This window comes from Hemicordylus capensis, chromosome 3, assembly GCF_027244095.1.
Source record: "Hemicordylus capensis ecotype Gifberg chromosome 3, rHemCap1.1.pri, whole genome shotgun sequence".
In the NCBI taxonomy this organism is placed as follows: domain Eukaryota; kingdom Metazoa; phylum Chordata; class Lepidosauria; order Squamata; family Cordylidae; genus Hemicordylus; species Hemicordylus capensis.
The window spans coordinates 31,843,536-31,859,345 of record NC_069659.1 but is presented as its reverse complement, the minus strand read 5'-3'; the positions used below and the strand labels follow the sequence as shown (position 1 = coordinate 31,859,345).

The 15,810-nt window shown below is 45.0% G+C and overlaps 1 protein-coding gene across 2 annotated transcripts in view; it reads right to left on the bottom strand.

Moving 5' to 3' along the window:
- The window catches only part of DDX10 (DEAD-box helicase 10), a 300,200-nt gene extending 285,137 nt beyond the window's left edge, over positions 1-15,063 (bottom strand). The window contains exons 1-4 of one of the 2 annotated variants that reach the window (XR_008320238.1): positions 14,758-15,063; positions 5,008-5,068; positions 3,290-3,420; positions 2,869-3,027 (exon numbers count right to left, since the gene is read on the bottom strand). Coding sequence is in view for 1 of the 2 variants with exons in the window: in XM_053312440.1 (XP_053168415.1) it covers positions 2,869-3,027; positions 3,290-3,420; positions 5,008-5,068; positions 14,758-14,967 (561 nt within the window). In the remaining variant the exon portion in view is untranslated. The remainder of the gene's footprint in view (positions 1-2,868; positions 3,028-3,289; positions 3,421-5,007; positions 5,069-14,757) is intronic. The other variant, XM_053312440.1, reaches the window with a different exon arrangement.
- Positions 15,064-15,810: the final 747 nt, after the last annotated feature.

Genomic DNA, 15,810 nt, shown 5'->3' with positions numbered 1-15,810 from the left:
ATTACCAGTATGAAGTATCATGTTTTTAATAACTAACTCTTTTTTGTTCTGGATGACTTTGAACGGCCAGGGTACATAGATATGGGACAATTTTTAACTGGATATAGGGGTGTGTGGGTGTGGGTTTGTGTGTGTGTTTTAAGGCTACATCTTTCAATCAACATGCAGTCCAAACCTATGCATGTTTCATTGGAAGTACCCCACTGGGTCAATGGGACCTACTCCCAAGTCAACACAAACAAAATGGTCTGCGACACCTTTCAGATCAACAACTATATTGCAGCATAAGCTTTTGCAGAGCAGAGCCCACTTCATCAGATGCATACAAATAAGTGTGCATTCAAGTACATCTTTAACTGAATGATTAATCAATTAAAGCTGTAGTTGATTAAATAATGAGAGCAAATTTTAAAATCAATGGGGCAGCCAGTAATGGGCACTGTTTATTTTTCAGGCTATTTAAATTTGGATTTGCTATCCTTACTGGCTAACTTCCAGACTAGTGTTGCATTAACACAACAAGAGAAGAAAATGGACTTAAAAAATCTGCAGAGCTGCACAAAGTTGTGGTGCCCCACAATGCTGCACAATCACAGGACACACCAAGCTGCAGAATGCACTGTGTAAGGCATTATGCAACCTGTTGTGCAAGATGTTGTGCTTGTGGAAGAGGTTGACATGTTGCACAAGAACTGGTCTGGTACAGACATTCTTTCTTTGTGCAAGATCCTAGCACAACAGTATTGCACTCATGCAACACCTAACTGGATGTAGGCCATTATAGAACTTAGTCCTTGCCTCAAAGATGCTCTAGGTATACAAGTTCTAGTGTGGGTTGTTTATGAGTAATATACCCAGAATTTCACTAGTCCAAGCCCCATTAAAATGTTCTTACACAAACTCCATTCATTGATAAGACAGGTTGTGCTTACAGAAGGGGTTTTTCAAATAAATCCATGTCCATAACACATCCTTTAACAGAACATCTCAATATACTTTTCAAACAAGGTGACAATCCTTATGTTAGGCTTAGCCTAAGTGTCCTCTTCCAAACCAAGATGGAGCTGGGCAGAGAGAACCTTCCATCAAAGCCTCTTAAAGATGGCAGGGCAGGAAAGCATAAAGTACAGTGAGGGAAATAAGTATTTGATCCCCTGCTGATTTTGTCTGTTTGCCCTCTGACACAGAAATGACCAGGCTATAATTGGAATGGTAGGTTTATTGTAGCTGTGAGAGACAGAATAACAACAAACAAACCCTCAAAAGCCCAGTGCCCAAAAGTCAGCGATGGATTTGCATTGTAGTGAGGGAAATAAGTATTCGATCCCCTATCAACCAGCAAGATTTCAGGCTCCCAGGTGTCTTTTCACTATATGCAGGTAACGAGCTGAGATGAGGAACACCCTCTGTAAGGGAGTGCTCCTAATCCCAGCTTGTTACAGTACCTGTATAAAAGACACCTGTCCATAGAAGCAAGCAATCACTCAGCTTCCAAACTCAACACCATGCCCAAGACCAAAGAGCTGTCGAAGGATGTCAGGGACAAGGTTGTAGACCTGCACAAGGCTGGACTGGGCTACAAGACTATCGCCAAGCAGCTTGGTGAGAAGGTGACTACAGTTGGCACGATAACTCGCAAATGGAAGAAACACAAAATAACTGTTAATCTCCCTCGGTCTGGGGCTCCATGCAAGATCTCACCTCGTGGAGTTGCAATGATCATGAGAACGGTGACAAAGCAGCCCAGAACTACACGGGGGGAACTTGTCAATGATCTCAGGGCAGCTGGAACCATAGTCACCAAGAAAACAATTGGTAACACACTACGCCGTGAAGGACTGAAATCTTGCAGTGCCCGCAAGGTCCCCCTGCTCAAGGCAGCACATGTACAGGCCCGTCTGCAGTTTGCCAATGCACATCTGAATGATCCAGAGGAGAAATGGGCGAAAGTGTTGTGGTCAGATGAGACCAAAATCGAGCTCTTTGGCATCAACTCAACTCACCGTGTGTGGAGGAGGAGGAATGCTGCCTATGAGCCCAAGAACACCATCCCCACCGTCAAACATGGAGGTGGACACATTATGCTTTGGGGGTGTTTTTCTGCTAAGGGGTCAGGACACCTTCACCGCATCGAAGGGACGATGGACGGGACCATGTACCGTCAGATCTTGGGTGAGCACCTCCTTCCCTCAGCCAGGGCATTGAGAATGGGTCGTGGATGGGTATTCCAGCATGACAATGACCCAAAACACACAGCCAAGGCAACAAAGGAGTGGCTCAAGAAGAAGCACATGAAGGTCCTGGAGTGGCCCAGCCAGTCTCCAGACCTTAATCCCATAGAAAATCTGTGGAGGGAGCTGAAGGTTCGGGTTGCCAAACATCAGCCTCGAAACCTTTCTGACTTGGAGAGGATCTGCAAAGAGGAGTGGGACAACATCCCTCCTGGGTTGTGTGCAAACCTGGTGGCCAACTACAAGAAACGTCTGACCTCTGTGATTGCCAACAAGGGTTTTGCCACCAAGTACTAAGACATCTTTTGTGAAGGGATCGAATACTTATTTCCCTCACTACAAAGCAAATCCATCACTGACTTTTGGGCACTGGGCTTTTGAGGGTTTGTTTGTTGTTGTTCTGTCTCTCACAGCTACAATAAACCTACCATTCCAATTATAGCCTGGTCATTTCTGTGTCAGAGGGCAAATGGACAAAATCAGCAGGGGATCAAATACTTATTTCCCTCACTGTAAGGACAGGAAACAAGGGAGAAATGCACCAAAATCAACAAATGCAGGAATTTTAAGAAAGATTATCTCACTAGAATACACACACACACACACGTTAAACAATGAGAACAAAACAGGAGCAAACCTTTCCACCGATGATAAGACCTGCTGAAAAATCGTGGTTCTTCCCCACCTTACGCAGAACCTCAAAAGTCTGATATGCCAGTTCTCTAGTGGGTGAGATGATCAGAACTCCAAGCCCATCCATAGGAGTCCACTGCTGGCGGTATAATGCTTCCAGAGCCTGAACAGTCACAAAACTCTAATTAGAATTAGGCCAAAAAGGGCAGAATAAGAACTCTCTTAGGTCAACACCAACGTCAGCCACACAAAACCACTTTATCCTGCCACACTTATACACACCTGTAAATGATCAGTACTATGTGAGGCCCTAGCTGGAAATCATTTTGCAAGCATGCTCTGAATCTGACTTGGCTGCTGATTAACAAAAACACAACACATAATAGTTTGCAACATGATACCCAGTGAGGAGATTCATTACTTACAGGTACAATGAAAGCCAGCGTTTTTCCTGATCCTGTCTTTGCAGCTCCCAGCACATCTTTACCTTGTAACGCCAAGCCTATAGTCTGCCTCTGGATTTCAGTCACCATCCGATACTGACCTTCCTGCAAACCTAGTATATGGAAGACCAAAAAAAGCAAGAGAAATCCTCCATTTCTACATGCTTGTAAAGAGCCATTCACTTCATCACCTGCGTGAAGTCAAGAATCACTGATTGGCAATCAGACAAAGACAATTTTTCAAACAAAAAGAGAGGAATTTTTATTTTGGTTCCAGTGCGTTACAAATGAATTCTTTGCAGGACTGTGTTTTTATATGTAAAATAGAGAAAGTGTCACTAAAAACAAAGTTAAAGACAATAAATGCTTACTGAATCTTGTGTGTAGTTTGTCAGGAATAACACAGGCCTTGAAAAGTTGTCTTTGGTTTTAGGACCCAACTTAGGAACCAGACAAAAGAGACTGGACAAAATTATAGGACTTGGTGAAGGCTACTGTGAAGGAGGGAGGTAATTTGGCTTTTCCTTTACATTTAGAACACAAAGATTTTATTAAATAACTCTTAACTCTACTTCTGAATGCCACCTAATGGTGCAGCGGGAAATGACTTGCCTAGCAAGCATGAGGTTACTGTTTCGAATCCCCACTGTAGCGCAGTGGGTAAATGCTTGACTAACAAGCAGAAGGTTGCCGGTTCAAATCCCCACTGGTACTATATCGGGCAGCAGCCATATAGGAAGATGCTGAAAGGCATCATTTCATACTGCGTGGGAGGAGGCAATGGTAAAGCCCTCCTGTATTCTACCAAAGAAAACCACAGGGCTCTGTGGGCGCCAAAAGTTGAAATCGACTTGACAGCACACTTTACCTATATTGGGCAGCAGCGATATAGGAAGATGTTGAAAGGCATCACCTCATACTGTGAGGGAGGAGGCATGGTAAACCCCTCCTGTATTCTACCAAAGACAACCACAGGGCTCTGTGGTCGCTAGGAGTGGACACCGACCCGATGGCACACTTTATCTCTGAATATCCTAGTATAAGCACCACAGTTAAATTTGAGGCACCACGGTTCCCTGGCACCTGAGATAAGTCCTGCTGTAATAAATGCACCACATATATATCTATATCTATATCACCACATATATATGCAGTGCAAAAACATGTACATTTGTCTAGCATGAGAAACGACATTGAGATTCATGCAAGACCCTATGTGGACATGACTTCCATATAGGAAATCTCAGTTTGGACTAAAGCAGCCCTTATTACTTTGGCATTTACAAACAACACTTAACCTGCTAATCAAGCAGGCTTGTAAATAACAGTGCAGGTAACTGCAGTTAAGTAACAATCACTGGCCTGAGCCAGTTTGGTGTAGGGGTTAGAGTGTTGGACTAGGACCAGGGAGACCAGAGTTCAAATCCCTATTCAGCCATGAAACTCACTGGGTGACCCTGGGCCAGTCATTTCTCTCTCAGTCCAACCTACCTCACAAGGTTGTTTTGAGGATAATGTACACAGATCTGGGCTCCTTGGAGAAAGAGCAGGATATACATGTAAAAATAAATAAATCACTTCTAGGCCAAAAGGCAGGGACTCTTTATAACAAGTTTGTTTAGCAGGAACAGAGATTAGGGTGGCCTAGTAACTCATTGCCAAGACTGTTGTAATGACCTTTGAGAAAGCATCATATTTACCTGTTAGTGTTTTTTTGGATAAAGGGAAATCTGAAAATCGTACAATTTCATTTGCACTGATCTGAAAACAAGCAAAGAAGAGAGCTTATTAAAACAGCAAGTGAAATATGAAAGAAACAGTGGCCAATGTCCGGATTAACATGGCATACACCAAGCAACGTTTTCCACATGCAGCTGTCAGGGTTCACCCTGACCACAACCTGGAGGAGGAGACTCCACTGCAGGAGGAGGAGGAGGCGGCGGCAGCTACTCCAGCATGGATCTCCAATTCCAAAGAAAGCTCCCTGATCCCTCAGATCCAGAGCAACCAAAGACAGCTGCCCCGGAGGAGTCCTGGGGCACTGAAGCTCCTGCCCCATCCACAGAACCCCATCTATTGCTCCTGTCCTCAGGAATGGAGGCAAGAGGTGGGAGGGTGGCAGAGTCCTCGTCTGGCTCCTCAGAGTTTCCCACCCAACAGTGGAAACTCAGTAGGAGGGGGAGGCCAGGAAGGAGTAGGGCTGGTTCAAAGGTTCCCTTGGGAGCTTGTACTTCTAGCTGCCTTGCCAGCCCCAGGTTCAGACAGCAATGGGGGGAAGGACCAACATAAGAACACAGGAAGCTGCCTTATACCGAGTCAGACCATTGGTCCATCTCAGTGTTGTCTACACAGACGGTTGCAGATGGGAGTCTCTCCCAGCCCTATCTTGGAGATGCCAAGAAGGGACCTTGGAACCTTCTACATGCAAACATGCAGATGCTCTTCCCAGAGCGTCCCCATCCCCTAAGGGGAATATATTACAGTTCTCACATCTAGTCTCCCATTCAAATGCAAACCAGGCTGTACCCTGCTTAGCAAAGGGGACAATTCATGCTCACTACCACAAGACTAGCTCTCCTCATCAACTGGCCAATTACTGTCAAACCTCTCTCTCGCCTCTGCAGCCTCCTGTGCACTGTTCCCTCTAAGGCATGCGCACATGCCCGTGCTCACAAGTTTTTGGATATCCACTCAGTTCTTTTTCGACCCTGCTCAGGTTGAATCAGGAAAGCCCCATTGTGAATGCACGTGTGCACACACTGCCTTGATACTGCCACCCAGAACAAAACTCATTCCGCACAGAGATGGAAAAAAAAATTAGAGGGACCACTGCTCCTGTGCCTTCCAAAAATATGTCCCCAAGAGCGGCGAGACCCTCAAATACATATTTTCAGGCAGCATAGGTAGCTGCAGAGCAAAGGAAGGACTGGGGGATACTCACCCCTCCTCCTCAGAGAACAATTATTCAGCGTGCACAACACTATTCTGGATGTCAGCCAGTTTTAAGCTGTTTTAACTGGTCGCTCTCTGCCTCTGTTTTATGATGTTTGTGTTGCATTTTAATGTTTTATGAAAACATATAAAATGTACAGTCAAAAGGCTTAAGAAAGTAAGGCCAACATCTGAAGAAATTCAGCAGGCCCTTTATCTCTTCCCTCCCAGTTCCTGCAGCCCATCTGTTCACATTTTCTATATATCCTACAAACATCTCACTTCAGTCAGTCAACGCCATCAAAGGTGAATTATCTGCAGTACATCTAAATATACACACAGTAACTGCATCCAACAAATAATCGCAGCTCCCCAGACAGTCATGAGATGCAAGAGTGAGCACGCATTTGTCAATGATAAAAGCTATCTCAGCATATTCCAACCTGCTATCTTTCCCCCAAATCAGACATCTAATTTTCATTAGGAGGCTGTCTAACTGCAGAGATAAAAACTGATGACAGATCTACCACACTTAGAATTCTTAAAGCTCTCAGATATGTCCTCATAGTAAATTTGACTAATCATATCCACTCTTGGGATAAAGATATACATATAAATTAAAAGCAGTTGCTGTTTTTGTACTCAGCGAGTTTCTCATAGTGGCATATGCCTCTGATTCGAAATCCCATTATTGGCATGTAGAGTAATCATCACAATACCAATTCTATGCACGGTTTTAATTTAATTTCAGGGTAAGCTAAAAAAAAAAAAAACCACTGCCCTTCTTAGGAAATAAGCTTCAGAGTAGGAGAAAGCCATTTTACAAATATTAAATAAAAATGAAAATAATGTCTCCATTACTTTCTGCAGACTAGCACTTGATAGGGTTGCAATGAAGGCCTTGGAAAAGATATTTAGATGCCATGACATGTCTATACCTACAAAGATTAGAATCGTTCAGACAATGGTTTTTCCCATGACACTCTATGGATGCAAAAGCTGGACTCTGAAGAAACACAATAGAAAAAGTATTGACGCTTTTGAACATTGGTGCTGTAGAAGACTTTAGAGGATACCATGGGCAGCCAGGAAAGCAAACAAATGGGTCATAGAACAAATCAATCCAGAATTTTCATTCGAGGCACAAATGACCAGGCACAAACTATCATACTCTGGACACATAATGTGAAAACCCAGTTCCCTTGAGAAGTCCATAATGCTGGGGAAAGTTGAAGGAAAGAGAAGAAGAGGACAATCAGCAGCAAGGTGGAGGGAATCGATCACGACAGCAATGAATGTACCACTGAGAGACCTTAAAGGCCAAGTTGAAGACAGATCATCCCGGACAGAATCTATCTATGTAGTCGCTAAGAGTCGACACCGACTTGACAGCACTTAATCAATCAATGTCTTCAAATGCATGGACAGGTGGAAATTACTTCCTAGAAGACATGCAGTCGCTTCTGGAAAACAGCAGTATTAGGTAATTCTAAACAATATAGTATGCTTTGAGTACGTTAACAGATATGCAGATTGAAGCTGAAAAGTGCATTTAACCAGCCAAGGCTTCTACAAAGTGTTCTGTCCAATACGAGTACGTGAATCACAATTCAAAGGGTGATTTGTAGCACATCCCCTGAGCTTCTAAAACAGAGGAGAGCAGGCGCATACCTGCTTCCCCACCACTCAGTGCCACTTCCTGAATGGGCAGCAGCTCTCCCTGCTATCTTGGTGCCCTGGCAGTGCTCTCCCGCAGCTGCCCCCGTGCAACACCAGCTCGCACATGGCCTCAGTGCATGCATGGCAGCCATTCGCATGCTGACCACACAAACGGCTGCCGTGGGTGCACTGAGGCTACATGCATGCCGGCATCACACAGGGGCAGCACAATGCTGGCACGCCAAGATAGCTGGGAGGAGCGCCGCCAATCCAGGAAGTGGCGGCAAGCGGAGGGGGAGCAGGTATGCACTCGCTCTCCTCCATTTTAAAGGTGCAGGGAATGTGTTACAAATCACCCTTCAAATCGTTATTCGTGCACATCCCTAGTGGACAGTACATAAGAACATAGGACGCTTCTGCTCTTCCCAGAGCGGCTCCATCCCCTAAGGGGAATATCTTACAGTGCTCACACCTCTAGTCTCCCTTTCATATGCAACCAGGGTGGACACTGCTTAGCTAAGGGGACAAGTCATGCTTGCTACCACAAGACCAGTACTGAGCTAGATGGACCAAGGGTCTGACTCAGTATAAGGTAACTTTCTATGTTACATGCCTGCTATCTTGAAGCCTGAAAATGGGCCTGGGAAATTGGGGGAAACAACAACAAGCGACAAAGAAAGCTACAATGATAACCCTGAAACACGAGGGATCTCTCTACTCTACAAACCTGTATTGGTTTTTAACTATTTCCCCAAAAGAACTGTAGGAATTTCAGTTTGATGAGATGTTGCTAAGTGTCTGTCAGAGACCCCTATTCCATCCTGCCTAGCCCTAGGCTTCCCTGGAAAGAGAGAATAACTGTGCTTCTATATGTAGGCCAGTGTAGACGTTGCACAGAATCACGGTTAAAGCTGGGTTCCAAATATCTTTAACCTCAGGAAATGCACTCCCTTGCCTGCACGAGCCTTGGAATAATTCTACTTCTGATTAGGTTAGTAACAAACCAAGATTGGTTCTGAAGCCTGAGCATAATCCATAAATATAGATTAATTCTAATCAACTTCACTGAAATAAACCGAGATAAAATAACCATGGTTCTGTGTGACACCTGAACCGGCGCACTGTAGATATTCTCTAAAGACTTGAGTACATTTCACTTTGGGTGCTGTCTCAGGAATTAACTGTGGTGCTTATCTCAAGGAATCAGCAAGCCTATCTTTGGAGCCTTGCCTATCTCAAGAATCACTTCCCCACATGAGCCTGCCTAAACACTCTGCTCTTCCTTGAAGGCACTGCTTCAGGTCTCCACAACATCAGATGTATGCTAGTCAAATACCTGAGGTGGGCTGTTTCTGCCATAGAGCTGAAAATTTAGAAGAGTTTTCTAAGAGAGGGCCAACTGGCCCCATCACTGACTACTTTTAGTTGAGCAGCAAAGACACTATAATTTCAACAGGGATTTTGAGGAAACCACTTGTAATATGAACCTGAGCCATTGCTGCCTTTTTTAAAGCTTGTTTTCAGTTTCCTTTCATTTGTTAATTGATTATTTCTGCTAGAATGCAAATACTATTTATTATTCTGTAGAGAGCAGGAGGCTGTTGGTTCAAATCCCCACTAGTGTGTTTCCCAGAACAGGGGAAACTCCTATAGCGGGCAGCAGCGATAGAGGAAGGTGCTGAAAGGCATCCTCTCATACTGCACCAGAGAAGGCAATGGTAAACTACTCCTGCACCCCACCAAGAAAACCACATGGCTCTGTGGTCACCAGGAGTCAACACTGACTCAACAGCACAATCTATTGCTTGATTTAGGAATATAGGGAGCTGCCTTATACCGAGTCAGACTGTCTAGCTCAGTATTGTCTACACACACAGGCAACGGCTTCTCCAAGGTTGCAGGCAGGAGTCTCTCCCAGCCCACCATGGGGATGCCAGGGAGGGAACTTGGAACCTTCTGCATGCAAGCATGCAGGTGCTCTTCCCAGAGGAGCCCCCATCCCCTAAAGGGAGTATCTTACAGTGCTCACCTGTGGTCTCCCATTCAAATGCAAACCAGACTGGACCCTGCTTAGTAAAGGGGACAATCCATGCTTGCTACCATAAGACTAACTCTCTTCCCCAAAGAGCCTTTAGGGAGCTGCCTTATACCAAGTCAGACCACTGGTCCATCTAGCTCAGTATTGTCTGACTCTATACTAACAAGCATAGGCTCTCCAAGTTTTCAGGCAGGAGTCTTTCCAAGGCCTACCTGGATATGCTGGGATTGAACCTGGGACCTTCTGCATGCAAAGGAGATGCTCTACCACTGAGCAACAGCCCCATCCCCCAAATAGAAGCTATAAACTGCCTTGTGTATCCTCCAGACAACAGGATACATTTTAAAGCTTAGGCAGGATCTTTTTATATATCCTCTAATCCCTTCTCCCATGTGCCTGGAGGTGGGGCTAAAGCAGGACAATTACCAATCACATGGGATCACACTTTTTAAATGAACATAGGTACAGTCATTCACACAAACCCATATACAAGTGTACAGATATCTGTACATTTGTACAGCATAATGTCTGAATGGGGCTATGGAGGTCAGGAGAGGAAGGAATACGAAGAGAGAGTGATCCTATTCTCCTCCCGTGTATCCCATGCATGCAGTTCTTCACGGAACTGGGCTATTGTTTGAAAGGAAAGTCCTCTCTTTTTTTCCTATTACAACATACCAGAACCAAATACCCTTTAAAAAATGAATTGTGCCGCAACCCAACCAAAACTTGCCTTCAATTAAACGTGCTCCCACTGATCAATTAAAGTTTTAGTTGTGATTAATTTACTATTGATCAGAGCTTGCAACCCTACTAGAGTATTTATCCCATTTTAATCTCATTGTTTAACTCATTTCTATCCCATTTTCCTGCACAAACTCAAAACAGCATATAACTAAGCAGGAATCCCTGTTACAGGGAACACTGGTGGTCACCTAACTGGGTAACTATAATTGCTGAGTATTTTACCTGTATTTGGGTGTCATTGTAACCATGTACCATCTACACCAGGGATTCTCAATGCTGGGTTCCCAGATGTTATTGGACTTCAACTCCCATAATTCCCAACCAAAAGCAACTAGGGCTGGAGATTATGGGAGTTGAAGTCCAATAACATCTGGGGACCCAACATTGAGAATCCCTGATCTACACCATATTCAATGTTGAGCCCCTGGTGGCGCAGTGGTAAAACTGCTGCCCTGTAACCAGAAGGTTACAAGTTCGATCCTGACCAGGGGCTCAAGGTTGACTCAGCCTTCCATCCTTCCGAGGTCGGTAAAATGAGTACCCAGAATGTTGGGGGCAATATGCTAAATCATTGTAAACCGCTTAGAGAGCTTCGGCTATAAAGCGGTATATAGATGTAAGTGCTATTGCTATTGTAATACTTGTAACCATGGGTATACACAAGACACACAAAGACAAGAGGGAGAGCAGGAGGACACAGAAAAGCGTGTCTGTCTGCCTTCCTGCACTGTGGTTTATCACCTAGAATTAGTACCATCTCTCTCTTTTCCTGTCTGTCTCTCCCCCATCCCCTTCCTCTTCTCAAAATGGTGGCAAAAAATTGATGAAAACTTTGTACCACACTGGGTTCAGTCTTCTTAGCCTTGGCCAACATCACCTTCCAGCCCAGGTATATACAGGTTGAGTATCCCTTATCCAGACTTTTCTGGATTTTGGAATATTTGCATAATGAGATATCTTGGGGATCCAGAGCGCCAAAAGATGTGCCAAACTGAACAGGGAGTGGAGGAGGGGGTTTCCTTTTCCCTCTAGCACCAGAGCGAAAACATCAAAAACATTTAAAAGATTCACAATAAAAACAGAGCCACAACTAGAGAGAATTACAGACAAAACCCCTGAAATAAAAACAGCCTTCTGAAATAAGTAAGTTTTGACTGCATGTTTACAAGCAGCAAAATTGGGAATCTGTGAGCGAGTGAGCAGAGGCGTTTTATTTTTTGTTTTTGTTATGGCATGGTGTCTGGATTTTGGAGCATTCCACATTTCGGATGTCCGGATAAAGGATACTCAACCTGTACTTGAGTTGTGCACCTCAGGTGTAAACAGTGGCAACCCTATTCAGACTAGATCAGACATCTGTCACATCATGGTCCCATACCTGCCAACATGCCCCTATTTTCCCATTCAGGTGAACATTTTGGCAGGTATGTTGTCCTATATACACAGCCCTTCTCCACCATATGGCATACATTACTGTAAATATAAAATATATTGGAAAACTGAAGTACTTCTTAATTTTTTCAGAAAGGGAACACTTGCTACTTACAAGGTTGAGAAACATCAGAGGTCCCCAACTTTGAGGCCTTCAGACACTGCGGCTGGGGATGGTGGATGTTGAATCCCCAACACTGGGAACCCCCTGGTGCAGATGGTTATAACACTGCCTGGTAAGGCCTGTGTCCGTGCTACGTAATCCCATATCCTACTGACAAGATTCTCCCAATTATTAGGAACGCTGGCATCAGAGCTTCAGATAGCTATTTTTGTGGTCAGCAGGGGGCAGGTTTACATAGTGTGTCAATGCAGAGGGTAGGGCTTACAACAGGGGTGGGCAAACCTAGTCCTCCAGCTGTTGCTGAACTACAACTCCCATCATCTCCAGTGACTGGTTTGGCCACCTCTGGCTTACAAGGTTGTGACATAACCATGTACATAGTTATAAGAATGCCTGCATAGGCTTTGTTTATTCTTCTCTCAATACTTGGGCAGCAACTCACTTTAGTGATTCTCTTATATTGAAATAAGAGCCTCCCCATCTCTGACAACTTTTTAAAAGGCAGTTAAGACACATCTGTTCACCCAGGCTTTTGATTTGATACTGTATGAATAGTTTTTAACATTGTTTTAAATTTTAAATTATAATAGCAATAGCAATAGCACTTACATTTATATACCGCTCTATAGCCGGAGCTCTCTAAGCGGTTTACAATGATTTAGCATATTGCCCCCAACATTCTGGGTACTCATTTTACCGACCTCGGAAGGATGGAAGGCTGAGTCAACCTTGAGCCCCTGGTCAGGATCGAACTTGTAACCTTCTGGTTACAGGGCGGCAGTTTTACCACTGCGCCACCAGGTTATAAAAACATTTTATAATGTTTTTTAACCTTCTAAAATTTTGTTTTGTTTGTATTTTTTATTGTAAACCACTCAGAGACATAAGTTTTGGGCATGACAGAGGTCTATAAAATCATGCATGGTGTGTGGAAAGGGGATAGAGAGAAATTCTTCTCCCTCTCACATAACACTACAACCAGGGGTTATCCCATGAATTTGATTGCCAGGAAATTTAGGACCTGCAAACGGAGGTACTTTTTCACACAACACATAATCCATTTGTGGAATTCTCTGCCACAAGATGTGGTGACAGCCAAGAACCTGGATGGCTTTAAGAGGGGTTTGGATAACTTCATGGAGGAGAGGTCTATCAACAGCTACTTGTCGGAGGGCTGTGGGCCACCTCCAGCCTCAAAGGCAGGATGCCTCTGAGTACCAGTTGAAGGGGAGTAACAGCAGGAGAGAGGGCATGCCCTCACCTCTTGTCTGTGAGCTCCTCAGAGGCATCTGGTGGGCCAGTGTGTGAAACAGGATGCTGGACTAGATGGGCCTTGGGCCTGATCCAGCAGGGCCATTCTTATGTTCTTAAAGGTGGACCAGGAATGTAACTATAATAGGGCAAGGGGAGACAGTTGTCTGGGGGCCCAATGCCTTGCCCCCCCCCAAGGGAAGTCACATGACTGACTCCCCCAGCTGCACACCCGCCCGGGCTTCCTTCAATTGTATTCATCCTCTGAAATTGATGTGAGTGTTAAGATCTGGAGCTACCAGAACAGCATGTCTTTCTCTCGTACCATTAAATGACCTGCATCATCTGTACTAAGCTTTTTGTTACCACTATTCAACATCATTTAAGATTTCTTTACTTCATGAGCTGCATTGGGGGGGGGGGGAGAGCATTTTAAAATCTTGTCTCCAGGCCCACTCCAAGCTTGGTACACCCCTGAGGTGGGCTCCAGCATTCGGAAACATTATACCAATATAAGACCATGATCCGGGTATTTCCAACCTTGGGCCCCCAGATGTTGCACTACAGTTCCCATCATCCCCAGTCACAATGCTCAAAGGACATTATGAGTGGAGTTGATGATGATGATGATGATGATGATGATGATGATGATTAAACATATTTTTATACCACCCAAAACATGCTTCTTTGGGCAGTTTACAATTAACGGGAACTGTTATCCAACAACATCTGAGGACCCAAGATTTGGGGAAGAGATTACCCCTATTATAATCCTTATACACAGTTGTGAACATATGAAGCTGCCTTACCGTGGATCTGACCATTGTTTCATTGAGGCTTGTGCCACGGCGCCTACACCAGCGTTTCTCATCCAGCCAGAGGATCTACACTAGTTTAGGCAGCCATCCAGCCAGCTCCTGGTCAACAAGATTGGGAGACATGCGTCTACTACACTGACTAGCAGCAGCTCTGCTCTCCAGGGTTTCAGGCAGAGCCTGTTCCAGACACTAAGCACCAAACCTGAAACTTTCTGCAGGCAAAGCATCTGCTGCTCTACCACGGAACTACGCCAACTAATCTGCACTGAAGGCAGCCGAGCTCATGTCGAAGAAAACACCCACACGGTTGTGCTGAAAACGAATCAGACTTTCAGGAGCCCCGGATATGCAGCTCCCTGGCGGTGAGGTAAGGCACTCTGCACATGCTCAACGGTACCCGGCAGCGCCAAACAGGTCTCAGGGCAGCACAGCCTCGCCCCACGCGTCTTACCTCCGAGTAGCGCTGCTCCAACCCGGCGATCCGCTCCCTCTCCAGCTCCCATTCGGGCCGCTTTTTCTGCTTGCGCTGAAGCTTCTGCTTGCGCTTGACGTGTTTCTTTTTCCAGCGCTCGAAGCTACGCACTGGATCAAGGATCGGCCCCCCGAAGACCCCTCCGGCTTTCTCCATCCCGCTTTCTTTCCCCTTCGGTCCTGCTGGCATGGTCCGGGCTGGCACAAGCACGCTTCCTCCGGTGCAAACGCGACGCCGGAGGAGGAGCCGGGCGCACGGAGAGCGCGTCACAGCACAACCCAGCCGCACAATTTTCTCTTTCGGCGGGCTCAGAAGCCCCGCCCACCCACAAGCCCCTCCCTCCTTCTTGGAAGAGATCGGGGAACGCGAGAGAGAGCCTTTTCGGGGTGTGTTGCTGCTGCGTCTTCTGCTGTGAGATCTTCGGCTACTTGATCTGCATTCTACCGACTTTTGATCCATAATTATTATCATTATATTATTAGATATAATATTATACACACACTTACACGAACATATCTATCTGTCTCTCTATATATTATTATATAATTTAAAAATAAAAATAATACTTATGGACTAGAGGACGTTTCTTTTCCAATTACAATTATTATTGTTTTAGGATAATGTAAAGTGTGCCATTGAGTCAGTGTCGACTCCTGGCACCCACAGAGCCGTGTGGGTTTTTGGGTAGACTGCAGGAGGAGTTTACCATTTCCATCTCATCATCAGTACGAGATGATGCCTCTCGGCATCTTCCTATATCGCTGCTGCCTGATATAGGTGTTTCCCATAGTCTAGGAAACATAGCAGCGGGGATTTGAACCGGCAACCTCTGACTTGTTAATCAAGTCGATCGCCTGCTATGCCATTACGTGGCTATTGTTTTAGGGTAGAGTTTTATATTTTGTATTGATCTGTTGTTTTTAAGCTGGTTGTCTTTTTACGTAGCTTGCTGAAACTACAGTCATGTCTGGAGAATAACAATATAAATGTATTGTGGGGGTCACACAGTGCAGTGTGGGGCTGGAGCTTAAA